Source organism: Tribolium castaneum, chromosome 9, assembly GCF_031307605.1.
Source record: "Tribolium castaneum strain GA2 chromosome 9, icTriCast1.1, whole genome shotgun sequence".
NCBI classification, from domain to species: Eukaryota; Metazoa; Arthropoda; class Insecta; order Coleoptera; family Tenebrionidae; genus Tribolium; species Tribolium castaneum.
This window is the reverse complement of record NC_087402.1, coordinates 4,478,586-4,506,261: the sequence shown is the minus strand read 5'-3', so window position 1 is coordinate 4,506,261 and position 27,676 is coordinate 4,478,586. Positions and strand designations below refer to the sequence as shown.

The following is a 27,676-nucleotide window of genomic DNA, read 5'->3' as shown; positions in this document are numbered from 1 at the left end:
TTTCCTCGAAACGAGTTTCAATTAAAGCAAGGATTTTAAACAATCACAAGAATAAATTACTGATTAGATATACAAAACAACTTGATCTCTCGGTAGCTGAATAATTAACATAGTTGCCATCACTGAACTATTTCACAACGCATTATCGAGACAAAAAACTGAAAAAATTGTTGCATAATAGCAACAAACATAATCGCGATGTAAAGTTCATTCCGAGTCTAAACAAACACGGTCGCCGTTCATTCATTTTTTACCGCATGATAACCAGAAAACAGGGTAAGTTAATTATCAGCAGGGAGGTAATGACGCATTTTCCGGCCTTCGTGCCTAAATCAAGACCATTCCGTTTCTTTTTTAAATACATATTTACCAATCATATATCACGAGAAAAATTACGTCTCGTGTTGTACTAACCTAATAAAACCCCCATTAATTAAAACAATGTTTCGGTAAAGTTAATATTTTTTGACTTAATTCATTCGTAAACAGGTCGTGTTGACAATAAGACTCATGCTTTTTTACTGAAACTGTAATAAAATGTGAATTAACGTCCATGTCCATGTCCATGTCATTGCAAAATCTCTTCGTGTTGAAAATTAAACTGGCAATTGTGGGGTTATGCCCGGATTGACATTTAGAATAAATAATTACTCGGAGTGAAATGTTGTTATTTCAACACCGCGTGTCTGTGCGTAGTGTTATTATTTATTGCCGTTTTATTAAATACAAAGTGGAGGCGCCATCTAGGAAGGCAAATATTGTAGTTGTGGGTAGCGAAGCACCTTAATAAAATATTTAAATAGTTGCAGCGGATTTCTGAGATTGAAATCAGGAACTTTAAGTATATATCAGTAAGGGCACCACTCGCTTCGTTCGTTCGTAGCTTAAAACTGTGTCAGAGTAAAATAATGAGATTTGAAGCGCAGTTGGTCGCACATGTCGCCCGATAAATAATTTATAAAGCTTGACCGAATATAAAAATAAAGCAGTCATTCATGTAATTGTCGGCATTAAATAACAAATCCATATAAACCGTCTCCATGAATGGTCGGTCGCGTCACACGACCATTGAATTGCAAATGGTAACATTCCGACTCTTCTCCATAATCGCTCCACGACCAAATTCGACCAAGGTGCATCCGGTGCGAATATAAATACACATTGTTGCCAACAGCTTATCTACGTACCAAGACAGAAATTGGCAATTTACGCAGCAGGTGACGACGTCCCGCAAACTCCTCGCTTTAATTAAATTAACTCACAATATTCTGATTAATGCGCCCACGCGTTCGCTGTTTTTTTACTCTCTCGCTATTCACCCGAATTATCGAACGGTGGGCGGTTTCGCAGCGGGAGCGTGGGCGAAAGGGGGTGGCCTAGACCTACGCTTTCACGGTCGTTGCCATGGCGAACATTTCCACCCATCCACTCGGGATGGATGGAAAAACCAAGCCCGGCCCTGGACACCCACGAGGGCATCCTGCCTGTACAGCATTGCAGTTACCGGAGGACCACATGCCCAATTGTTACATCTAACCCAAGACCTCAACTTTTACACAAGGGCGGTAAGTCATTTCTCTATTGCACTTTTCGCTCCACAATAATTGGCGCAGTCGGTAGGATTTACACATTTTTTAACGAAAGAATAAATAGAGAGCGCCTTTTCCCGGCTGATTTGATGGATATGTGGTGGTGTTTACGACGTGATGGAGTGTTGAGAGTAGAAAGTCGTCGATAAAAAACCTTATCTCGGAGCACATAAGAGTACTTTTCATAAGAAGATAGGTTATATCCGGTGGATGTCGAAACTATAATTAAGTGATAAGCTTTGAGAAACAATGCGCCAGGCTATGAATGACGCTTTCATAAGCGTATAGTTAGGCCGGGATGAGTGAAATATGATTATATGGCTTGTTTATTTTGTTGTACAGATATTAACACCACCCATGCCCATAAACAACAAATAAACCCATCATAAAACATCGCGACTCGTTTCACAAGACGAGTCGGAGTGTTGACATTTGAATTTGGGCGCGCGCCTTTTGACAGCCGCCGTCAAGGGCGGGAGATTTAAAATTAGGTTGGGATTAATTGACTGTCTGTTAAAGTTGTTTACTGTGGAGTAACCTACGCGTTTTTAAATTTTTATGGCCCAGACTTCCGTTGACGGTGTTGTGGGGGCGGACGTTTTAATATGTTTTTAAATTGATTCTTTATGTTGAGTGTGTGCCAAATATCGCAACGGAATTAAATGATTATGTAAAAGTAGGCAAATGAAGGAGCTAATTAGTGCAGGCAGTCGAGTGTTCAGGTGAATGAATGAGAAGCCCTTCTCAAAATACGACCCTACTTCCTTCCGTTCATTGACAACAAATAGACTCGGATCTAATTGGTCGGTTCCGATGTAATAACTTATGAATGAACGAGCAGCGTTTCAGAAAGGCGATACGAAAAATAAACAAATTCATACTTGAAAACCTTATATGCAAATGCGAAATAAAATCTCTCGTCATTGAATTTTAATGCAAAATGGTTTTATGGTCTGGAAGTGTATAATTATAGGAGAATTTACGTTTGAAGTTTTTTATTTTGCTATTGGACTGGTTCTGGAATTGGGTTGTATTTCATTCTATCCGTAATTTATGGGACGGTATATTTGTTACTGCAAATTGCGAAAACTCGGCTTGCTCATTATGGGACTCGACCTGTTTGGCTCATTTTGCCAACACCTGGGTTGCACCAAGAACAATGAGATTTTTTACTCGGGACACGTTTAGATAAGTGGAACATCTCCGCGCAGAGCGAAAAATATTTCACTGAACCTGTTTACGTATCCGTTTTAATAGGTTTACATTTAATGCAAACGCGGCTATTTATATAAAATGTAATATTCAATTTGGAGCATCCGGTATACTGTAACGACTATCTAAGATCGAAAAACCTATCTATTAACGTAAAATACTGACGATATTAAAACATTATCGGGAAAACATCCTGTACATAACATGCCAGATTCATTGATATTATCGCAGATTAATTCCGAATTGGAGAACTGGATTATTCACTGCGTCTGTTGAATAATTATTAATTAATGAAAAAAGGGACGTAATTTGTAATCTGTATTCTAAACTCAATGTAAGTCGACTTTTAGAATCAGATTTCGTTTCATGCACAAAGAGAGAAAGTAGATTTCATCTAAACACAAGTGTTTTGTGTTTTTTTTTTCTATATTGAGCTTTGAAAGTCAGCTTTTTCGTCACTGATACGAAAATAAGCCAAGAAAGTGGACTAGAAGTTGGCTTAAAAAAGCTTAAAAAAAGGGGGTGTTTCGTCATGAGCTCTTTAATTTTTATAACATAGAATCTATTGAAGTGAGCGAAGAAAGTACATTTTTGCACAATACAGAGTGTTTACATGTTTTCAAAAATTTTGCCTCAATTTTTTGATAAGGAAAGCACCTGTTTGGCCTGGCCTGCTTATTATCCCGACGTAAACCCCATTGAACTTTCATGTGATATGCTTTTTAGAGTCCTTAGAACTTGAAGGAACTGTCTTAGCAAATAAATATTGCTGCCAGTGAGGAATAATTTTTTTTTGGTTTTATTCCGTTTTCCTTCCCGGTCACTACTAATGGTTGTTAGGTCAGGTGACAGGCTGTAGATGCGACCTAAAAGACTCTGACTCTTGGGTGATGGCATTACCACCATGCGCATATTAATTTTTTTATGGTTTAAAATTGCTTAGATAAAAAAAAATAAACTGTACTTACTTTACTTACGAATAATCATCTTAAACGCCCAGCTATCTACTAGTATTTAATTTTTGACATAAATTAATCTAATATCTAAGAAATGGAGTGATGTAAATTGGTTTTATTCTGTTTCAAGGTAAATTAGGCGTCTGTTTAACATACCAGGTAATAGTGCTCATGAAATAATAAATAATAAGTAATAATGATATGAAAACGCGGTAAAAAGCAACCAGAAAGTAAGTTATATTTAATATATATTTTCATACATGCTTAAAATTTATCGTTATTTAGACCACGCTTTTTTTAATTCTAAAGTCAATTTTCAGTGATTGATAACTGTTTCATCATACTTTGAGGAGTATGTTTAAGTTCCAATTTTATGTGGGATATATGGCCCATCATTTTCCCAAATACCACTCTTTATTTAACAAGTGGAGAAGGAAGCCCATAGGATTTTAAAAGCAAAAATGAAAAGTGAATAAAACGAAAAAACAAATAAACGATATAAAACAAATAAAACGAAAATTAAGACAGTTTATTAAAAAAAAAGATGGATAATTTATACTCAGAAAAATCTTTATTCAATTTGGAGACACAAAATTCTAGTACATGATGGTAAATGTGGACTGTGCGAGCTGTGGAAAAGAATATAATCAAACAACAAAAAGAAACGATAGAACTGAGTATTTCAACTGTATAAGAGGTGTTCTATGAGTTTGAAATTTCTGAGCTTGTGTGACGAATGTGGAAAGGTTTTATCGAAAAAAAGTAATAGCGACTTAAAACAGTTTAAATATCTTTGGGCCAGCACCTGACTTTTTGTTATTTTTTAACGAAAAGATTTCAGTAATCTTTTCACTTGTACTCAGTAGAACTCTAGTTATGTAGGTATTTGTTCTCAATAAAAAATATCGCCACTCCACCTTTTTTTTCTCCCTGAATCCCTATCTTTTACGAGTATAGTGGTAATTGATGGTGGAATTATGTAGGTTTGTGACCAATTACGACGCACACAATTCAATGAGTTCAATCCTATATCCAAATTCCGTCTCGAACAAAAGTTTATCGTTATCACGATTAGATACTATGGTATCAATCACCTTGCGCAATTAAAATTTACCGTATTTTTATCAAAAACAAAAAATTATCGGAGCAACGTGACACGTTTTTCCCACCAATCATGTCTCGCCTTCATTCCCTCAATGAACAATTCATTGAAGAAACGAAAAACTGTAATTGAATGGAAGAGCGTATGACAGGTTCCGGTGCAGATGGTTGGGTACTTCCGGTCTCTTATGTCCCAGATGTGCTATTCATTGGTGGCTTTAGGCTTTTGATCACACCGAGTTATTAATTAATGGTTACTTGTGGTGAGAGTTACCAGCAATTTTCCTATTGTTAATTAAATTCAATTCAATTAAAAAACCAACCAATCACAACTCGTTGTCATTTTCTCAATGGGCAATTCATTGAGGAATGGAAAATTGGAAATGAATGGAGGAGCGTGACAGGTTCCGGTGCAGATGTTGGTACTTCCGGTCTGGTGACCACTAGCTTTGTCGTAGGTTTTGGGTACCACTGTAAGATTATGTGAGGTTTTGGCCGTTTCCTCCTGGAAGTGGGTGCGCCGGCGGCCCGTGGGGTGGGTTCCGGTGGCGATGTTGTCCAACTTCCGTTCGAGTAGGTCGCGTTGAAGTGTGCAGATGCGAATTCTCACTCATTCATCGTTTTGTCAGTCGTTCTAATTCCGTATATGTATGCGTCGAGGTTGTTTCTGTGGATGAATGAATGGCGCGTTGTCGGAGCGAGCGGGAGGGGGGCCAAGGCGAGGCCTGGGCCTGCGCTGTGGGCGCCCCGAGTCCGCTTCTCGCAGAGTGCCCAAGGTGTCGATCGACAGAACAAGTCCGCGTGGAATCGCCGATTTCCAGTGAAGTGTGTCCAGGTTTTGCAGTGCTAAGGGCTAGTGAGGGTGTCGAGTGCGGCGAGTGCCGAGCACACAACATGGCCGCCGCTTAGGTGCCGCCTCCAGTGCAGTGAGTGCCACCCCCGTGCAGTGTGCTCTGTTTGCCCCAGGTGCCGACGCCCCAGCGGACACGCCGGGATCACTACCGCAGATTCATCAGAGGTAAGTGGCCCTTATTTATATTTATCTGCGTGTTGGCACCACTCGGGTAAACAACTCATTTCTCCCATCGCCAGGATGCATCACTCCAATTCGCCGCTCATTTCAATGACCCACCGCGGAAACGTACAACCAAATACTATACTGCATTCATATACACTGAAATAACAACATTTCAACCTCAACACCACTGGTTCAAACCAGTTCGGGAACGAACCCACCACCAACTCCAACACACCACCCACTTTTACACACTTCCAGCATTCCAGAATCCTCCAAAAACACCCAAGCTTCCCCGCAGAACGAGGTTTTTTGACCATTTTTGGCCCTGCTTCATTCATTTCTATTCCTTCAATTGAAAACACCCCAAAATATACCAAAACTGGGCACCAGGATGCCCAAAATCAGCTCAAAACGTGGTTTTTGACTCTTTCGAGTTTTATCTCCCAAAGTTTACTTACTAACAGTATTCAAAATAAAGGGGGATTCATAATCTGTAAACTTCAGGCTGTGATAAGTTTCTGGAACAGTCAACAAAAAAGTGAAAGGCGCCTTTTGTGGTTTTGTGCATTTTCTGATTTTACTTACATCTGAAACTTTGTTCTGAATAAAACTTTCTAGTCATAATGCGACTTTCAGTCTTTTAGTCATAGTGAAATATTTACAAGTATTTATTTTTGGTTCTGGTTTGTAAATTTTGTGATTTCCTTATGATTTTGGAGTTTTTTTTATCTGACTAAAAGTTTGGGCATGATTTATCTCGGCTTGTTGGTTTAGAAGGAGACAATTGGCGTCTAAATTCGCGTCTGTTTGACCTTTGGATCTGTGTAAACTTAAAATAAATATTTTCGCGCCACAGGTAGCGAGTTTTTCTCGGAAGTGCGGTGTAAAAAGCCTCGTTCAAAGATCGGGCGTTCAAGGGTGGAATGAATCTCGGTCATTGTGGGTTGCAGACGCTTGAATTCTCGCGATCCGATTCGTTTCTAATAAGTCTTTATTTGCAATAAACGTTTATTGTTGGTAAAGAAAGAAAAGTTTTAATAAGCTTCTGCAATTTACGAGTCACGTCTGAACTTATTTCACCTTCGTTTCGATCAAGCAAATAATCCGAAGGTGAGCTTAGACGAGTCGAAAGATGTCTGTTTATCCAACTTGCGGTTTTTTTAACACGACGACTAAACCATATGGTGAACATATTTGGGATTAATTGTAACGAGATCGTTACGTATCTCCAGATGAAATTCGTTTTAAAGAGGTCATCCACTGTTCGATCGGGTCGGGGGCGATTTCCGTACCGTCAAGCACAGAGTTAGCACGGGAAATAATTTATTTTTGCGCATGATACGTAATTAAGTTGTAAGTGAGTGCATGATTTCATAATTTAGCGAGAAGTGTTTAAACATGAAGATTTATAATGCGGATTTGTTTCGTGGGTATTTTTTCGAATTTATGAATGAAAAACTCTCAAGGTCTGATAATGGAATGAATTACAATGGAATTAAATGAAACGAAAATCGTTGCGAAATTGAGTCGATTGTGTCACGGAACGGAAGTTGCGTCAGATCGAATTTCGAAAAATAAGGTGCGATGTGATTAATCGTATCGCATTTACGGGACTCTGTAATCACTTTATAATTATCGAGGAACTCCGGCGAGTTTTCCTCCGCGCTCGAGGCCCACCTTCGAGGTTTTCACTTTTGGTGATTTTTCTCCAGTCTTGATTTTCATTGAGTCTTGGCCGAGGTTCGTTCACCCGAGCCCGCAGCAAAAACTCAATATTAAATAGTCTGTTTCCGTTCACTGGGGGAACTTTTTCTCAAAGATATGTTTTCCTATCGTTATTTTTAGATTCCTTCGTCGTCGCTGATGGAACACAAACAAGTTTTATTATCTTTTATACCATCTTTGACACATATCGCTATCCCGAATAATTTTATTGGACAGGGAAACCCGATACGGATTTATGAGACGGTAATGTGAACGCGACATTTTTGCGCACACGTGCCGAAAAGTGGCGCACTTTGGCCAGAGGCGAGCTCGCAATTGACTTCTATTAAAAAGCGGTCGGGTTATTAAGCTGAATTCGTTATTAAAAACGACCATGGCGAGGAAACGCTCGCTGTTGTACAGCAAACGAAAATACTTTTTGTGGGTTAGTAAAGGGCTAGAGCTTAGCACTGCTGTGTTAAGCATCGGCTCGCATTCGACACGAATTTTTGTAAAGATAGTTCAAATGTTATCGGTCGCATGAACTGGTGTAAACATTTATGATATTTTTTCCGAAAAGCGATTTCATATCCCTTCGTATCAACACACACAGCGAGTGTGTAACGGCAACGGCGGACATCCTACTTACTTGTAATAGACTGTTTCCCGGGAATTATATCTGCCATCTCGTGTAAGTATCCATGCACGTACACATCGAATCGTTAAATTACTACGTTTACAATAAACGGCGAAAAATTCGGCCCGCTTTGCTAATCCGGTAAGCGCCGAGCGTTGCCGGTTTCCGGTCATTCAGGGATGTAGATGGAAACATCTTCCTGCCTTCTAGGCTAACTATAAGGCCACATCCGGAATCGACATCCTTAGAGGCTTTCCGGTGGCCTTTTACGCGCACCGACGCTCCAACCATTTGCATAACACATTTACAGGAAACGAAACGTTTCCCTTTACAATAAACGACGAATTTAATTCCACGGAAAAAACAAATAAATTATTTCACACCAAATCTGGTGGCCTCCCTGCCACCCGGAAAATTGCCTCTTCAAACAACACCACACTCTGTCACTGGCAAATCCATTGATAAAAATTTAAAGTCAAAACTGAAGGACACCACCAATTGGTGATAAAACATGTCATTGCATTATTTATGGCGCCAAGATGATAATGACAAAACTGATTAAAAAACTTGGTGATTGATGGTGGAATTTGCGTATTTTTTATTACATAATACACAAAAGTTTGAACCGTTCCCGGGTGCAAGCGTTCAAAATTGTTGCCTGCCTAATATGTCCAAAAAGCGCCTTTCTATCTCTCGTCTAGCTGTTTCTGGAGTCGTTTTCTCCTCTTTGTACATATACGGCGTAAAACCAAGCCCACGAGCCCTAATCAATCAAAATAATTTCCAGCGTTCGCGCTAACATTAAATATACGGTACCGCCAATTAATTTTAATCATTTGTTGCAACACCTTTGTTGCAAAATTGCAATTATTTATTTACAGGATGTCGATTGAACTTGGACGTAAACTATTAGTTTAATTTATTGTGGTGTGATAATGCAATTAAGGAATATTTATTTTGCTTGAGTCCGGATTTATTGAGTGCTAACGCAGTTTCGACGGTGCTCCAGGTGTGGCGGTTTTTACTATTATTTATGTTCAATATTTGTGACGTCAGTTTAATTAAAACTTATTAATTAGAGTGTTAATGAAACAGGACTTGGTGTGAAAAATAATTGTGGATGTCTGAACATTTAATAAAATTGTTTACGGAGCGGCAAAGAATGTAAAAATGGCCAGGAGGTATGTAGACCAATAGCTTAGCATATTTCAATATTCAATGGAGCAATAAGAAAATGGGTGTAGCAAAAGCGAGGCGTTTTAAATATAGGAAAGCTGGTTGCTAGCAAACGGTTATGAATGAAGCAAAATTCTTTTATATAACTCGGCTATTCTCTCACTTTCTAATTTCGCATTTACTATTGGAAATCCGCGTCTCGGCGGAGCGTCGTCGTCGTCGAAAGGCATATTTTTAGTTGCGATATGTTTTCGTGACGTTTGTCGAAGACGTACTTCAAATATCCGGTGGATGTCTATTCATAGCCGCCAACAAATTTAGATCGGTTGCTTCTGGATTCTAGGATTCGAATCAGCGTGTTGCAATTTTCGCTTTTCTTGTGACTTTTCGTCGAGCTCGTTCTCCACCACGTATTTCAATATGTTTATGCAGTAAGAATATAATAAGTCAACGTTCTCTGGTGCAACGAACGGTGGCGACGATCTGCTCCGTCCTCTTCTGCCGTCGCCTTAAGCACAGGAAGCCGCGAGGTGGGGGCAGGATATGCCGAGGACTTCAACATGATCACTGCCATGTCTCCGACTTGTTTCTCTCGGACGCAAAAACTAGACAACAAACTCACTTATTATACTATGAAATCTTAATCCACACACCCGTTTTTTCAATTTTTGTAAAACTGTTTGCTCTTCCGAATGTTGATTCTTTTTGCGGCCGCGGTGACCCGGTTGATTGAGTCCCCGGTGCAAAGAATCGCGAATTCATGGAAGAGTGAACGAACGATCATTTCGTGTGGTAAATAAAGCACACTGTTTGGTTATAAAAGGTAGACATCACTTGTTTGTTTAAGTTTTTTTTCAGGTACGACGTCTCAAACCGATTAGGAATTTTATGCAAATACGAGCGCTGGAAAGCGTCTCAAAGTGACGTTGTTCGTTTGCACTGCCTATCAGTAAATCGCCCTACATTTTTCTATTTATTTTTTCACCCAACAATGCGCATAGTTTTTGAAATGGCACTCCTTTAAAATTATCACCACGAGCTGTCACATTAAGCGATAACGCCCCATGGCTACTAAAATCATCGAAATAACTCCGATGGCCATAATCGTTTCCACTAAAAGCTTCTCGTATCTGTTAATCAGGCTGTGTGTTTTTTTCTTTAATGCAAACAAAATTTTCACTCGAGCCTCCGCATTGTCGAGATGACAGTCGAGTGATAAAAATGCCTACATCTGCATAGATACAACAAAAGGACCCTCTATACGACTCAATGCCTATCTTCCCTTTTATAAACTTTATGTACGTTGGCACCCACGTGCACCGGGGCCGGTTTAATTTTCATTCTAATGACACGTCCTACGATTAGCGCGAAAGAAAGACGCGGGACATGACCATACATCCACTGAAGAGCTTTCGCACAAAGGAGAACTTTGGCCAGACTTTTTTATGAAAAACTGTGATTTTATAACTAAGACGAGTCATACATAATTTCGAGTTAAAAACTTGCTTAGTGTTACATTTTGCCGTCAGCTGGATCGATTCCCAGTAAAACTGATGACAGATGGAATTCCAGGATGTGAAATCCTGTAGTTTTAAAACCGGAAACGGGGCAATTGCGGGTCCGTAAAAATTTTCGAGCAGTAGTTGTTGCCAGTTGTTTCTCGTTGTAATTTATTGGGTACAGGGTTACCGGCATAAAAAACGGTACAGCTGATTAGTTGGTAGATTGTGTCACGAAAAAAATTGTAAACCGTCGAATTAATTAGCTGCAGGTATAAATAATGTGTAAGTGGGCCAAAGCAACGTATGATCATCATTCGGAAAATGCTATCTCTTGTTTGTGGCCTTCGGCTGGCGCCTATCCACTAAATAAGGCTAATAATATTAAGGTCGGGCCAGAAAGTGTGGTCGAATAAAAGAAAACTCACTGAATCGAATAATTTAAATCGATGTGTATGAATGTTATTCATAATTTTTTTCAGTGGCGCTATCTGCAGCGTTGTTGACCCTAGGAATTTCTCGATAAGATTGAAAACGTACGAGAGAGAATAATACGAAGCGTCGATTCGACGGCAGTTTGTTTTTTGGGTAAAAAAGTTTGTTTTTGTTTATAATCGCGGCGATTAGAGATATGTCCATTCAGCTTATTTACTCATTGATCTATTTGGAGAGAAAATGGAAATAGCATAGAGGAGCGATTGTTTGCTCGGGCCCGGATATTTTTTCGACACAGATAACCCCACATAGATTATTTCATTTCACGATAAACACGTATTATAAAATGCGATAGCGTTTTTAACAACACGTTATTTTTAGGACGGTGAATATAATCGGAGCGTCGCCGAATAAAAATGCCGAGAGAGAGAAATCCAACGGCCTGTCCCCTGGCGAGATCTCGAGAGGAAGTGACGTAGAGGCTTCCATCGGCTCGAATCTCGCAGCAATGTGTAATTACACTGCTGTCTTGGTCTGGGGACATGGCCTCATCGTCTTCCCCACATATGTAATTGATACGGTTATCTCACAGACGTGCTATTTTTATAAATGCAACCGAACCGATCGAGAACTAGATCGAAATAGCACCACCAATTTTCCCCCAATTCGTGATAAACACTTTGACGTTGCATTGCAAAAATTACTGCTGCTGTAGGAATTTTAAATCACCACGATGCTTACTTGGTCAATTCGAACAGTCAAAACAACTGATTATATGATTTAATGTCTTCATAAATAATCCCAAAACCGTTTTCCACGATTACAACAAATCCACAAGGAAATTCCAAATTCGGGCTCGAGATGCAGCTATTATGCATTTTATTACGTTCAGATGACGAGCTTTGCCTGATTTATTCCCTCATAAAACCTGCAGTCATTCTTTACAGGAAACTGCCCATAATGAAAATTTACATCCATAATATCGGCTGGATTTATCTCGTCGCCTGAGATTCTTTTCGAAATTTTCTCAAATTGCGATCCCGTTCTGAAGGTGGCCACTGCTTCGACCGAAACTTGCAAGCCTATCAATATTCGATTTAGATACCCTCAGAGGTCATTCGTAATTTTAGAATCATTTATTTAAATTTGTCAGTTTTGTCAAGTAATTGAATACAATCCGGCATTCAAGCCACCAACTAATACGGCACCAAACAACTCATCCCTTTTATAACATTTGAAATAGTACAGTAAATGCTCTCAACAACGGACACCGATGGGGAATATTCAATTGTCCGTTGTAGAGAGGTGTCCACTAATGGGAAGTGGGCAACTCTATATAAGAAATGTTTCTTAAATAAACAATCCCTCAACGAAATTTGAAGGAGATAAACCAAGATAAACAGATTTTTTTATTAAAAAATTTTCAATTTTTATTTGTTTAAAATAATACTGTGGTACTAATACAAGTTTCCCCTTTATCAGTATCGTCTTCATCAATCTTTTCATCACGTTTTTCTAAAAAAAATACACACACTTATCGATATTAATAAATTCTGGATCTTTGATATATAATTTTTCATCCATTTCTACATAATCTACGAAATAAATGTTTTTTAACTGTCTGTCCGTTATATTATAAGAGGTAAATTTATATAACGTTCTGGTAACTGAAGAATTTTTTTGGCCGCGTCCGCTATAAGAGGGTCCGTTGTAGAGAGTTTTTTTACATTATTTTGCAATGCATTTGTTACATTCTTCCAAGTGTCCGTTGTGAAGAGGTGTCCGTTATCCGGAGGTGTCCATTATGGGAGGTTTTGCTGTAGTATTATTTAGTACACACTCATCGATATTTAATTCTAGATATTTGGTATACAATTTTTCATCCATTTCTACCTAATCTGTGAAATAAATGTTTGTTTTTTAACGGTCTATCCGTTATAAGAGACAAATTTATATTTGGTAACTGAGGATTTTTTTTTGTCCGCGTCCGCTATAGAGAGGGTCCGCTGTCCGGAGTTTTTTTTACATTATTTTCCAATACAATTGTTACGTTTTCCCAAGTGTCCGTTGTGAGGAGGTGTCCGTTATCCGGAGGTGTCCATTAAGGGAGGTTTTACTGTAGTATTATTTAGTACTTGGAAGTTCACATAATAATGATTATTCACTATTGTGAATATTGCTATTGTATTGGTTTTGTGTAAATAAATGCTCAAATCATTTCAGTTTTTGTTTTCTGTGTAAAAATTCAAAAATTCCCCTCAAGGTTTTTCTCTAGTAATGATTTTTCCTCATTTTTTCGAAGATAGAGAGGAAAAAACCTCATCTTTTAACATTTTTTTCGTAAATCTATCTCATCCTTCAGGAAAAAAGGACAACACATGCACATACGCATTAAAAGAACAAGTTTTATTATTAAATTATAATAATTGAACAAATACGTAACAAAGGGACTGAGCAGTTTTGGGTGTCCTGCGGTGGTGCTAGCGGTTCAGGCCAGGATTTCAGCAGAGCGTTGCAGGAATTCGCTTTGAATGAGAAATTCGATTGGGAGAAGCAGGAATTTGTGATAATTTTTTGGCTCGAAGTCGGAAATCTGGCGTTGTTTTGTTGCATTCTGTGAAATGACATGTCAGTTGTGTTTTTTCGGCGTTGCGTTGATTAAGGTCAGATGGCATTTTTTGTCGGTTCTCGAAGGAATGTCATGCGTGCTGGAACGCCTGCACGTCTAAAATTTTTCTTAATAGTTTCGTCGTATAGGAGCAAAAAGTCGTTTGTTAATGTCTGTTACATAATCGAGTTTGGCGATTTCGCTCCGGTTGGCATAATGGTTGGTTTTTGGTGTTGGTTGGTTATGAAGGAAGTGAGTTAAATACCAGCCTCGACATTGACAATTTTACCAGAGTATCACAGTGAAGTACCGTTTCACGAGATCGAAGTTGGTTTGAGGTGCGATTAAAGATGGGAGAGGGTCACATTCTTTCCACGGTTTTGTTCGAATCCGGGATAATGGCCCGAAATAATTGAGCAAAAAAATAGGAAATTCCAACGTAACCATCCTAATTTTAATTCTTTTGTGTGTCTTTTCGGGCAATTTGTGATGCTCGACTCGTCGACGAGTTGGCTTGCTGTTTATGTCGACGTTTAACTAGCACTTATGAATTAATTGATCATTGTATTCAGTCCAACATTAGACTACTAATTAAGATACCATATTACTTATCGCATCCTCTGCGCACGTGAAAAATATACTTATCTCCACGTAACTTCCTGCCCATTAACAAACAACTCTCCCCGATTCGCACCGTTTTTCGAAAATCCGGCCCGGAAACGGCGCTCCACCCAGCGAAGAACGCAGGAATTTCTCGGTAATTCGTGGGCCGGAGCTGGTCTCTAGCCGTGTCCCAATCGTTATTTTTAGTCCATTCAAAAGCCAGTCGAGAGTTTGTTATTGTGCGGCGTAGGTGAATATTGTTTCCGATAGTTAAAAATTCCAAACGTGCCCACCTTTATCTCGTTTTACCCGCGGCATTGTACCCGATTTCCCTCCCCTCGCTCGGATTTGTGGCTGCGTAGCTCGGTAGCCCGACTGGTAGGCAACAGGTCAATGCTTTCCATCTCACTCCGACCCGACCGTCCTTTGGGATCTCTCTCTAAAACATTTCGCTCCCTCTCACTCCCACTCGCGACCACCGGCCCACCTCTCGCTCCCACTCGCGTAGACCATATGGGTTACAGGGACACGCTAAGGCTAAAGATACGTTCACACTGCAAGCTGGAACGACAGCGCCCACCCTCCCCTATGCACGAATTTTCAAACGCACCAATCTCTAATCAGTGCTTGCAATATTTCGGTCTAAAGTTTGGAAAATTAACCATCTCCGGGCTGCATGGTTCAATATTGCCAATTTCATTTCAAAATCAGACGACTTTGATCGCAAATTATATGAAGGCGTGGGAGAAGGATTGCCAATAACTCACTATTGCCAATAGGTGTTTCTGGCACAATTGTTGACTCTCGTACGGAGAAGTATTATTACATTTTTATTTTATTCTATCATGTTATTGCGCTCGTGATAACTTTACTAAAAGGCTTCTTTTAAAGTGCAAATTTCTGTAAAAAAATAAATGTGATAGTATTTTTGTTTGCGCATTGGTGAGTGGCGGCCTTAGGTTTTTAATGTAATTTGAAATAGCATTCATTTTAATTGTTACAAATCTTAAGAGTGAATAAACCCATGAAGAGGACTGGAAAATTGTATTTTTTTTAATTTCTGACAAAATTGAAAAAAATTCACAAGAAAAGATGTGTCATAATTTTTTTATTTTTATTTTTTTTATCGGACCGAGGATGTAAAAAATGGTATTACAGCCGCATATGTCAGGTTGACATCAAAGGCTGTGTCAACATACTTATATCCGCGCTTTATTTTTTATCGGATTCTTTGGATTAAAAAAAATAGAGAGTTCATAAACGGGTTATCCTGTAAAATTTTGAACAAACCGTAGATGTAAGTATGTTATCACATGTCAAATTGACTAATCGATGTGTAAAATTGACATTACAATTATTGTAAACAGTTTCAGTTATGCCATTATAGGTAAACTGTAATAAAATGTTATCGTATTCGTATCGTAAATTACTATTTTCTTATTAGTAGAAAAAAATTTTAATCAACATAGTCAAATATTCTCAAAAAACATGAAGATTTTTACTTTATCGTCTAGAGTTTTGTATTTTCCGGTAGAAATTATAACCTACCTGGAAACAAATTATGTTAAAATTCAGGTTATACATTTAGTATTTTACAAAATTTGTTAGGCAATTTCGAAAAATTGTAACTAAAAATGTAATATTTTACTTCCTTAGCCATAAAGAAAATAACGAAATCTGCAACTTATTCCAAATTTCTTATGTGTTTTATTTTATTATCTCCCAAGGGTTTTTTCTTTGCAGATATAAAAAAATGGTTTTCAGTGATGCCAGTCTCTGGTCACTATCCTGTGAAGATTGATTCCCAAGTACTTTTATTTGAATAATTAACTAGAGCGAGACTTTGTTATAATAAAACATCGAATACCCGTAGCAAATACAGTCGAACTCGGTTATAACGAACCCGGCTTATAACGAACAAAATTAAAAGTCCGGTTTTAAAGTTCTATATAGCTTGTTAAGGCATGGTTTAGCAAAAAATTTAAGGTAAACAGAAAACGGCAAAACGAATCGATCAAATAAAAAAGTAATAAATTGTTTTGAACATAATTATGAGCTGGGATAATAAAAATTTGTTTCATCCTTCCAGTAATTTTTTCATTTAAATTTGTATTTTGTTATTAAATTTTACAAAAAAAATAAATAAAAAATTTCTGAGATTCGAACAAATGAACATGCTACTGCACGATTTGGGGAATTTAAGAACATTTCTGTGCCATTATGTCCATTTTGTTTAAGGACTTATTAACTGCTGATAAACTGCTATAAACCGCAGAGTGGCTCTCAACAGATGGGTCAATGATTTTTTTTGAACACAATATGCACTTTTTGGAAAAATAATATATGGGTTTTTAACGATCATGACACAAAGATTCCAAAAGTAAGACATACTTCGACAACAGCTAAAAAGTTAAGTACAAAAAAGATAAATAAATGAATAGAATATTTGCCATATTTTTATATGTAGGTAGTATACCTTTGAAATTATGTATCTTTCTTAATAAAATAGATTAATATTTTATTTGCTGTATCTATTTCAAACTTTAGAACTCATTTAACCTTGATAATTACTCCATAAAGACGACGAACAAATTTTGTAGTTCCTTGAGTGTTCTTTATGACCGAGTTCCACAGTACGTTATTTTGCTATTTTTTATAAAAAAATTAAAGTTTCGTGACAATAAGCTTTTACATCGGACATAACGTAAGTTCATAGAAAAAAGAGTGCAAGCTCTAGAAGTCTAGAACAATGTATTCCTTGTTTGAATTCTAAAGCAAACTTTCAACTAATAAAATAAGCATTATTCTAAAGGAAATAAAATCTTGCTCTATGAAGAAAAAATGTTGAACGTGGAACATTGAGAATAGAGGGATTTACCATGCAGCTTGTGGGTGGAAGAAAAAAAAAGTATCTTAAAATATTTTATTTTTGAATTTCTGTTGTGACGAAAATAAACGAATAAAAATTTTGGTTTCTTGAACCAATTTAATTTTTTTTCCGCGAAAATATCAAAAATCACCACTTTTTTAATTATTTTTGAAAGGATTTGCCAACTTTTTATACGGTGTTATGACTCCAAAAATGACTTCTTTGACCTTTAATTTGCTGTTGTTTCTAAGAATTACAGACATTTACCTAAAATTCCAAAATAAAAATCGTCGGTGAAAAGCAGATTTAAGGTCCAAGCTAATTAGAAATAAAGCCCCAATGTCGAAATGTGTTTTTATCAGCTTGTTTTGTTCCAGACTAAAACTGGAAGCCCAGGGCTTGGAGTGTTGGCCGCGGACGTTCCATCAGGCATGTGAAGAAGGTGAATTTTAGCGAAATGTATTTTTTGCGTTGTGAAAGCGGCTTTAGATCGGCACGTTCGTTGCAAGCGTTTCGTCTTTGTTTGTCGTGGGTCGTCCTTGTCTCCGAATGGTCGACGCGGGCCGTATTTTGGTGTCGAATGTAGGTGCCATATCAAGGATGTTGAGGTGAATAGCTCCGTAGCTGGCCGTGCTGTGCACCTCATGGAACTTTAAACGTAGGTGTTTTTAACGTTTTTAAAGCCACCAGCAGTCGGACAACGGTTTTCAGCCCAAATCCGACACGATTTTTGCAAACGCACGTTTCCGGCGAAATGTGCTTAGCAAAAACTGAATCAATTCCCATGACTATCTGATACCGTAAGCCGATATTTCCGCGAAAAATCCCATTTTCTCGACGCGGTAAAAATCGAAATGTTGAGTAATTGGCCGGAGTATTTGTTGAGAAAGTCTCCTTCGTAAACATACGGCTTACGGACGTAGGTGTTAATGTAAGTGCATGCCTAGACGGTGATAAAAATATATTTTGTTTTGCCGTTTCCCAGCTCAATTTGAAAAAACGCAAACATCAGTTACAAATTGGCACTCGTTATGTCACCGTGACAGATTTATGTTTTATTATACTATTTTTAAGAGGCGGATTCATCCATGACTAACTTTAGAACACAATAATTTATAATGACCCTGTGGTCTGTTATTAGATTTTTCGCATCTTGTTCTGCAGGACGCAATTTTCGCCAGTTATTTTTTTTTCTCACATCTCGGTCAACAGTTTTAATTAGCCTTGACATATTTTTGGGAAAAATGTTTAAACATCCATTTCATTCGTAAAATATCACTGGCAACAGTGCCGGACTATTTTAAGTACGAAAACCGGATAAACAAAGACACTTGCTGGGGTTTTTAATGTCACGTGTGACACATTTTGGGAAAACAGTCACACAAATAAGCGAAAAACAGCTCTCGCCGTGGTTTTTTTGGCGGGAAATAATTTAAAAAAAAACGTTTGTTTTTTGTAAGTGGTCCAAGTTTCGGCTCATCGATAATGAGTAAATAATAACGCAACACCGAATAAAATATGCAAGGCTTGGCACTGATAAATCTCTCGCGAAACAGGTCCAAGAGTGATAAAACGGGTCAAATTGCGTCGACCGTTTCGGCGATTTTCGACCATCATCAGCACATTTCCCCCACGTGCCAATCGACTTCACGGGCTTCCGAATTACGCATAAAAACTTAATGAGCTGGTCCTATTTATGCGCAATCCTAGATAAATCATCGGAAGATGTAAATTAGGCGCTGACGGGACAAAGCCGGAGTTTTCCCGGAGTCCGCCGGAAAATAGCCGAAGTTCGTGACGAAAGGAAAAAGTGTGGCGCTGTCCGGTGTCTAATGTTTTCAGGTTGACTGTACATACGGCCTCTGGAAGGTCGGCAGAACGGTGTGGGTCGCGGGAGGGGACACTCAATTGTAAAAGTCACTGACCACGTTCATACGTGAGCTGCGGGCCCCGGAGCCGACGCAACATTTTTGAGGATTTCCAGAAAAATTTTGGGGGGAAATTGCCGGCAGTAGCACACCAGTTAAAAACCTGGAAAATGATTAAATCGAAACGGTGCGAGCTGGAATTATGGCCTGTGCGGACGCGGTGGTAATTCGGGGCCAGCTGCTCGTATCCAGTAGCCGTCAGCGGAAATGAAAGACGAACTTGTCCACTCGTAGTCTGGCCCCTTGGACCGCTCGCTGGGCTGTATAGGGTTTCTCAACCCATTGAGATGGGCAGATGGTAATTTGGTCGGCCACTTAACTCGACCTTAAAAATAACTTATGCGACGTCTCGACCATCGGTTGGTCGAAATTCCATTAAATCGAGACCGTGATGGGCACTCCGTGCGCGCGCCATGCGATGCTATCGTTGAAATTTCTCGAAATTGCTTTCTACACTGCCAATTTCTTCGAATTTGGTCGGACGCTGTCAAGGTTGCGCGTTACGACGCAAACGCGGCCGGCTGGAGGCGGCGAGCCGCCTCCATTCCATTCATAATCCGGTAATTCACCCGTTGGAGGGTGCGTTTGTTTCATTCAAGCGAGACTCGAATTTTGTCAAAAATCTTGTGTTTACCAGGCATGCTTCCTGTTGACGAGTTTATTCATGCGTATTCCGAGACGTTTCGGAAAAAAAGCCAAAGATTCTTCTTCACGAAGCGTTCAAGCGAGCGCTGAAATGCTCGAAAAAATTGTTTGTCATCGGTTTTCTGTATAATTTGTGATGTTCCACGTCGTTATTCCGAACCACTTATTAGATCATTTCGATTTTTATTACCGAGGAGGTAATTACTGAACAGGTGTCGAATCTTCTCACTCGCATCCAATATCAATTTTAAATTTATTACAGGATGTTGACACTCAAACTTATCAGATATTTTTAATATACATACTTCGTAATTAAAGAATCGAGAGGCACTCCATTCATTCATTATCTCCTGCTTTATTTATTCTTGATTTAAAATTATATTTATCGCTAAAGCAAACTCGGAATTTCCTCAAATTGTTCTTCTCATTCCATACGGAAGATAATCATCGGAATTTTTCATGTTTGAAAGTCGGCAAGACAAAAAAGGATAAACTAGCAACAATACTTTTATTATCGTAGGTTTACCAATAAAAAATTACTCGTCAAAACATGTCACCGCACCATAAAATTCAGGGTGCGCAAAAACTGCCACATCAACTGAATGGTATGCATGTTTAGATTAGGGGAAAAATATTAAAAAAATATCCTTAAGTCGTATTTTAAAAAATCTGAAGATCCAAACATAACTTTTTTTCATAAGTTTTTCGCTGTTTTTTTTTTATTTAAAAAAATAAAATTTGTTGATGTGCCAATATTGGGTATTATTGCTTAGGAAACCTTTTCAAAAATAATACATTTTTATTGTTCATCAAATTCTATTGTGATCAACTGATTGCGATTGTTAGACTACGTCGCAATTTTTACTCTCGTGAATTTTTTTATACCTATGCATGTGACTTTTTAAATTTTTTTTTACTATAATAACTTACACAAGTTGTGATCCTTAGGTAAACATTGTTGTGTATGTTTCATTCGTGACACCAGAAAGTTCAGAAGAAAAATTGAAAAAAAATAGATGTTAATTCTTCAAAAAAGTATTTCTAATGTTATTCTTAAACAAACGGTGCTGAATTGTTGTTTTTTGCAAAAAAAATCTAAAAAGAAAATTGTGTAGTGATTTAGCCATATGGTGATGACTGATGATTTCCTGACATGGAAAAAGCTTTTCCTGAAATTTTTCATATACCTAGTTGTAGTTTTCAGTAGGTATACTTGTCTTATTGTAAGAAATCGTTCATACTTATTGTTTCAATATTTTTATAAAGACTTCAAAAATCTTGATGAACAATCATTTTTGACAAGTCTATGTGTAATTATTATTGGAAATTACAGTGTCTTAGATCAACCGTTATAGTTTATAAGTAAATTTTATGTATATTCACATTGTTTTTTTAATAAAATCAGTATGAACTTAACCCCGAGTTCTCAATTACTTAGCTGCCATCAACTTATTGGGAAATAGCCAGTGATTTTTTTATTGTAGAAGGTTGGTAATGTTTTTATTTTTTATTGCTATTTATTCCAACTTATAATTTTACAGTTCGTAAGATGTAGTAAAACAAGTTCAAAAGAAACTTTGACTTATAAAAAACGGTCGCACGTATTACACGGTACCTACCATTAAGGATTTTCAGTAAAAAACGTCCTTTTTTTTGTAATTCGTTTATTTAAGTCGGTCCATACAAAATTTTAACACTTTCTGAGCTTGAAATTGCAAAATGCCTCAAAAATACCATTTCATTGCTAATTATCCTTTATTTCCATGTTGTCTGCCGAAGAAATAGAGTGATTTTAACGAATGATAATAAAAAATATTGCTTTGGTTTTGTGCAAAAGTGGTGTAATTGTTGCCGGAACCGGAAGTGGGCGTGTAATTCCTTGTACGCGTCTAATCCGGAAGTAATAAAGGTATAAACGGCCGAATCTCCCAAATCCCTGTGCGCTCCCAAACCAGCTGGCGCGTCTTTCGTTGTGTGAGTTTACGGCTTCGGCTATAAATCGTGTTATATTGTAAACACGTCGTTTATTTTGGAAAATCGTTGAGGCAGCTTCGCCTCTTGCGGTGTATTTTTCGGGGTAGTTGTCCCCTTGATATGAATGAGCGCATTGCGCTCGCGAATTGTTCGCTCGTTTCCTTGAATGTACGCCGTTTCATTCATGATGGCTGCCTCCCATTCATAAAAAGCCGGTGCTGGCTTCTCCGGTCGTCCGTTCGGCGCGCCACCGTCGCCCCTGCGGTCGCTCCGCGCCGCGCTGCCTCAGTGTCCGACGAGATGTTGAGTGGTGCAGACGTTGTCCAAGTGTAGCGTTTTCCCAGGAGAGCAACCGATTGTCCCAGCGATGCCATGGAGGAGCGTCGGAGGCGTCCCGTCGCCGACGTCGCCGCCGCCACCGAAGTGAGTCCCGTTTCCGGTCCATATGCGTCGTCCTTGCGGTGTTTGTGTGCCGCGACCTCGTCCACCTGCGTGCGTATGACATTGAGGTGTGTGGGTGTGTGTCCATTCACCGCAACTTTCTTATTCGTACGCCACTGGCGAAAGCGGACCCGGAAACCGCGCCGCCTTACGTAACGAAAGGGCCCCGACGCCAGGTGCGGACTGGGGCAGGTTGGGCCCTCGGCGCACCCACTCGCGGCGTGGGTCGCAACGAGCTGCCCACTTTCCTAAACCACGTCCAACGAGTACATTGGACATGCATATTTATGAGGCGGTGGCGGGGCGCCCGCCGGACGCGCTCGTGGGGGCTCACTTGCCCGTTTCACCCGAAAACGCGGGACTCACCCGCCCATTCAACTAAACCCCACGTTGTAGTGAATTACTTACGAAACAAAGCTTGTCGAGTAGTATTCGATTAGATAACATCACTTCCTTCAGATAATCTGGACGTAACGAAAAATAAAATCAGTGTGGATCTCACCACTAAACTCGTCACTGTTTTTCCATGCGTTCTGTTAGTGCAGTTAAAATAACTACAAAACTAAAATAAATTTGTCACTGCTAGTCGAGTGATTACCCGGTACGTAACCATAATCACCTATTAATTACTGCAAGATTTGTGCGATAAGTCGATTTTCTTCGAAATGTGGAGAAAGTTTTTCATTATATTAATGGAATCGAGTGGTATTTGACTAGATTATATCATTTCCTTCGACTCGTAAACAATAAAAACGTGACTCTTTTTCTGCTTGCGTTTTGTTCAGTTCAATTGAATAACAGAATTACGAAAGTGAAAAGACCTAATCGAATACAATGTTGCAAAAGTTGAATATTTTTTAGTCCCTTTTTTGGGGAGATTCACGTCCCGCCACTGGATCGTTTAGTGATTTACAGTTTTTCAAGAAACTGTGACGTTATGTTGCGTGACATTCCACGGTTTTCTGTTTAATAATTGCGTCAAAAGTTCAGCCCACGTCTGGAAATTATGATCGGTATGATGTACAGGGTGAGGCAAGTTTTGCCGCCACCTCATGAACACAAACGTGCAGTGGTATATTTCATATGGGCTATAGCCCAGGGTGCCAGAAAAATCTTTATTTTGATTAAAAAAATACCTTTGATTAGGTTTTTATTTTTTGATTTATTTTTTTTTTAATTTCAAAGTGCTTCTTGTTTGGTTAATGAGTTTTAAGAAGTTTTAAGTTCGAAATTTCACAATTAATGTTAGAAAATGCCTGAGAAGTACATAATACAGAAAAATGTCTTTGAAAAAAGTCAGCGACAACGTAATATTGTAGAAAATAGGGTAAAATGGCTCCTTATGATATTTTAATAGATATCTTTGAAAATAAAGAAGACATTTAAAAATTTAGTGGACATTTGGTGATGTTACAAAAAACTTTTTTCAGGTTTTTCAATTTACTTTTCATAACTATCTAGCGTTTGTACAGAACTAGTGCTAAAACTGCTTTGCTATTTCATTCAAATTAATTGAATTGATCCAAAAAACATAAAATGTCTCTCTGCCAATAAAAATTGTTTATTTTTGGGGTTTATATTTTTTTTATTTTATAAATTAACCAATAAAAAATTTTTTTTAAGAAATGTGAGCGGCACAATTAAGTAGCCCTGCACAGCAATGGACTTAAGTACGCCACTGCAAACGTGGGACTAAAATATTTTCAAGACTGTCGAAAAAAAATAATAATAATGATAATAATAATAAAAATAAAATATTTGTTGATTAAATATTTACAGAGACGGTTAGATTTTTCGGTCTTAAGATAGTTGATTATTAGACGTTTTGTTTTATTTTTTCGTTTTTGGCTGAACAGCCAATGAATTGCGGAAATGTTGTGAATGTTTTTGTCTTCTCAAGAGTGCCCAAGACTGGTTTTGATGTGAGTTTTTGTTTGCAGGTGCTAGCGATGAGGGACCTAGGAGGCGCCTGGCACGGCCGCTAGATCCCCAAGCCCTATGGCTCAATATGGTGGCCCAGCCTCCCCTGCGCGCGTGCACCGCCCGCGGGCGCCCATCATGAGCGCCCCCGCGCCGCTGACCGCCCCTTTAACCCCGCTGCGGCCGCAACCGCCGGTAACGCTCGCCGCTCCCCGTCCGGAAAATGAGCGTGCAAGTAACGAGTACGTGGAGACCCCGTTCCGGTCCTGCAAGCCCCCGTCGCCGCCTCCGCCGCCCCCGCAGCCGCCGCGCTCGCGGCCCGCGCGGCTGCCTCTGCCGCCGCCGGCGCCCGTCACCAAGCAGCCCGCCGCCTCGTTCGCCAAGCAGCCGGCGGGGGCGGCGGCCGAGTGCACGTCGCGGCCCTCCATCGTGTGCCCCCAGTGCAGCCGCTGCCGCTGCGACTCCTGTCAGCAGCCCCGACCGCTGCCCCAGTGCTGGCTCTGCGACGACGGCTGCCTGCTCTCCGCCGACTCCGTCGTGGACTACGCCTCCTGCCTCTGCTGCGTCAAGGCGCTCTTCTACCACTGCTCGGAGGCGGACGGCGAGTCCTGCGCCGACGACCCCTGCGGCTGCGGCCCCGACCGCCGGCGCGCCCGCTGGGGCTGTCTGGGGGCCCTCTCCTTCGTCTTGCCCTGTCTTTGGCTCTACTGGCCGCTGCGGGGCTGCAAACACGTCGTCGAGAAGTGCTACGCGAGGCATTCGAGGACCGGCTGCCGATGCCGTCCTCCGAACGCCACTCCCGAGAAAAGACTACTGGACTCGACACCGGACTTTTAACATTTATTATTGTGACAAAAGTGTATTACGGACGGACGACGAGATCCGAAGACGACTCGTCACGACTGCCTAATGTGTACCTATACTATACTTTATAATTAATTTATTTTTCTCTCTTTTTTGTAAATACCCAAGTGTAACAAACTGAACTTTGATATTCCGTGCTTGTCCGAGTGGCCCCCGACAGGAAGAAAAGTGCGTGCGGTTGTAGTGGAATGATGTGCTTCAAATACATTGTGGAATAGGGGGGCACCGGAAACACCGCGGCTCTCCAGTATTATCTAGTCCTGCGCTCTAAGATAGCCAGTCAAATTAGACAACAAAGTGCTATACTCAAGAATACACTAAACAAATTTTCACAACTTGTTTCATTGCGATTTTTCATAGCAAATTTGACCGTCCAACAATTAGAAATCTTGTTTTGGACACTAATCTGATTGGCCTAAAGTTGTGCTCGTTCCAAGCAGTGTGCCTTCTCCAATTCGTACATAATCGTCACCCCTTACTTAGTCAGACCCGTTCGAATGCAGGCACTTCTGTGAAGTGGCCTTTAGCAGCCCGAATGGGTTTCTCCGAGAAGCACACTTTTTGGAAGAGCAGTCGTCGTGTGAGTGTGCCTGTATGTTTGCTGATGTACGCATCAACAACACACCTGCAAAACCTGTGCTTAAACCACCCCTTAACCATTCGACTTTCTACAGTATTACATCCTTTTCTCTTTTTCATTCTGACGAAATCTTGACCGCTTTCGACGAAAGAACGCGGTTTAATCACAGGTCCGTGGGCGGTATTGAACATAACAAAAGATTTACAAGTAGTTTGTACGTATATAACAACTTACAATAAAAAATTAATCGTGTTATGAGAGGTTATGAAGAGTCGCGTTGACACCGCGAAAGCCCAGACATTCGGCTTTTTACATGCTGTATTTCAAATTTATTTTGTATTATGCGTTTGTCTGGGTCTGTGATAAGAAAAATGAGATAAACTCGACTCGTCAATGCGCTCTTTATTCGCGCAATCGTTTCGTAATGGTAAACATACATCATAAGAGTTATCGTTCTTTGCTTTGTAATACCCAACATTGCCCATTTAATAGTTTCAACGAAATTTAGGAAAAGCAGATTGCGCCGGTGTGTATCGTACGTAAAGTAAACTACAAACAACTTTACCAAAACTAATCACTCGGTGCTTCCGGTCTTCGGCATTAAATGCGCCGGAAGTCTCCGTGATTTGTTTTCGTAAAAAGTTACGTCATTTGGGGGGAGATACTCTCACTTTGAGTGCCAAAAAGCCTCAAACTGTATAGTTACTGTACATATTACAAATTAGTAATTTTATAAAGGTATATAATTAGACCGCTGGATCCGCATTATTGTATTGAAAAAGTGCAGCTGTATGGGTATTCCGGTCCAAAGTCCGATTTTACCCAACTAATAGCAAGCAAATTCGCCGGAAATCACGTACAGTTCCACCTTTTACGGACCGTCCGACGATCTAATGATATAAAGTAAGACAAAGTCGTTGTTATTCTCTAATGTTGTTAATAACAACAGATCATCGAAGTTACTTTCGCATTTTTATTTCTCTCTCCATTTCTCCCAAACCGAGACGCCACTGCGGCAGACGCGTCACGTGACCCACCGGAAACGCCAGTTATACACAGGCAGGATGACTTCCATCTGGTTACATCCTCATTGAAAGGAATTTTCAACCGACAAAAAACAGCTCGACCACACCGCCTTCCGTTTCTCGCTTGATTAGGTTTTTTTTCCAATGTTGTTGGAAATTTGGCAACGGCGGCCGACCTGAAATAGTTTTCTCGGAACGGCGGCCATTCAATCGCCGCATCAATGAATGTGAGTAGGGCTTTACCTGCCATAGGCGGCGGAATCGGGCTGTGAACTCGGATAACCTCGCTACGTACACCTCAAATCACTAATAATCCCAATTAGAAAGTTATTTGTGTAGAGATTATCCATATCGCGTTAAAAATAAACAATCTCTCAATTTTAGAATACGTTATGCAACGAACAGTCGGTTGCGATCGGACGACCCGAACGCATTTCTCACAAGTGTCAAATTATTTTAATGAATTACTACTTCCATTGATTATTGTGCAATTCATTCATAATTTACCTAGCTTGCACATGCGTCGTTGATTTAAACCTACTTGTTGATACGGCGAATTAAAGGTAAACATGTATTACAAGGTCTTATTAACTATTCCGACCTTACGCCGAACAAACATTTTTCGAGCGAGTGCTTTAAACGCTCGCCTTTTCCGATTTCGACCGATTTTCGGCCTTGAATCATTGTTATCTCTCTTCATTCATTTTTTCCCGTCATGGAAGTTGACTTCATTAACAAGCGGATGGTTGTGTCCACTTTATTAGCCACTATAGCAAAGACTTTTTGCCGCTTAACAGCCAATATAAATTTCTTCTCACGATATTAGCGACCGTTCCGTTTTTACATTGATTAGAATACTAACGTGAGACTGCCGGTACAGTTAATAATTGAT

General features: G+C 39.5%; 1 protein-coding gene across 10 annotated transcripts; it reads left to right on the top strand.

Annotated features, from left to right (window-relative positions):
- Positions 1-1,250: 1,250 nt before the first annotated feature.
- LOC661922 (protein sprouty) lies at positions 1,251-26,721 on the top strand. Of its 10 annotated transcripts, none has more exons than XM_008193864.3 (3): positions 1,251-1,565; positions 17,785-17,849; positions 24,336-26,721. In XM_008193864.3, exon 3 carries the CDS (start codon positions 24,394-24,396, stop codon positions 25,150-25,152), a length of 759 nt encoding a protein of 252 aa, XP_008192086.1. In that variant the 5' UTR covers positions 1,251-1,565; positions 17,785-17,849; positions 24,336-24,393; the 3' UTR covers positions 25,153-26,721. The 10 variants fall into 10 exon arrangements, with proteins under 10 accessions (XP_008192086.1, XP_064214768.1, XP_064214766.1 ...); XM_064358696.1 differs by lacking the exon at positions 1,251-1,565 and adding an exon at positions 4,101-5,876; XM_064358697.1 differs by lacking the exon at positions 1,251-1,565 and adding an exon at positions 8,248-8,271.
- The last annotated feature ends 955 nt before the right edge of the window (positions 26,722-27,676 follow it).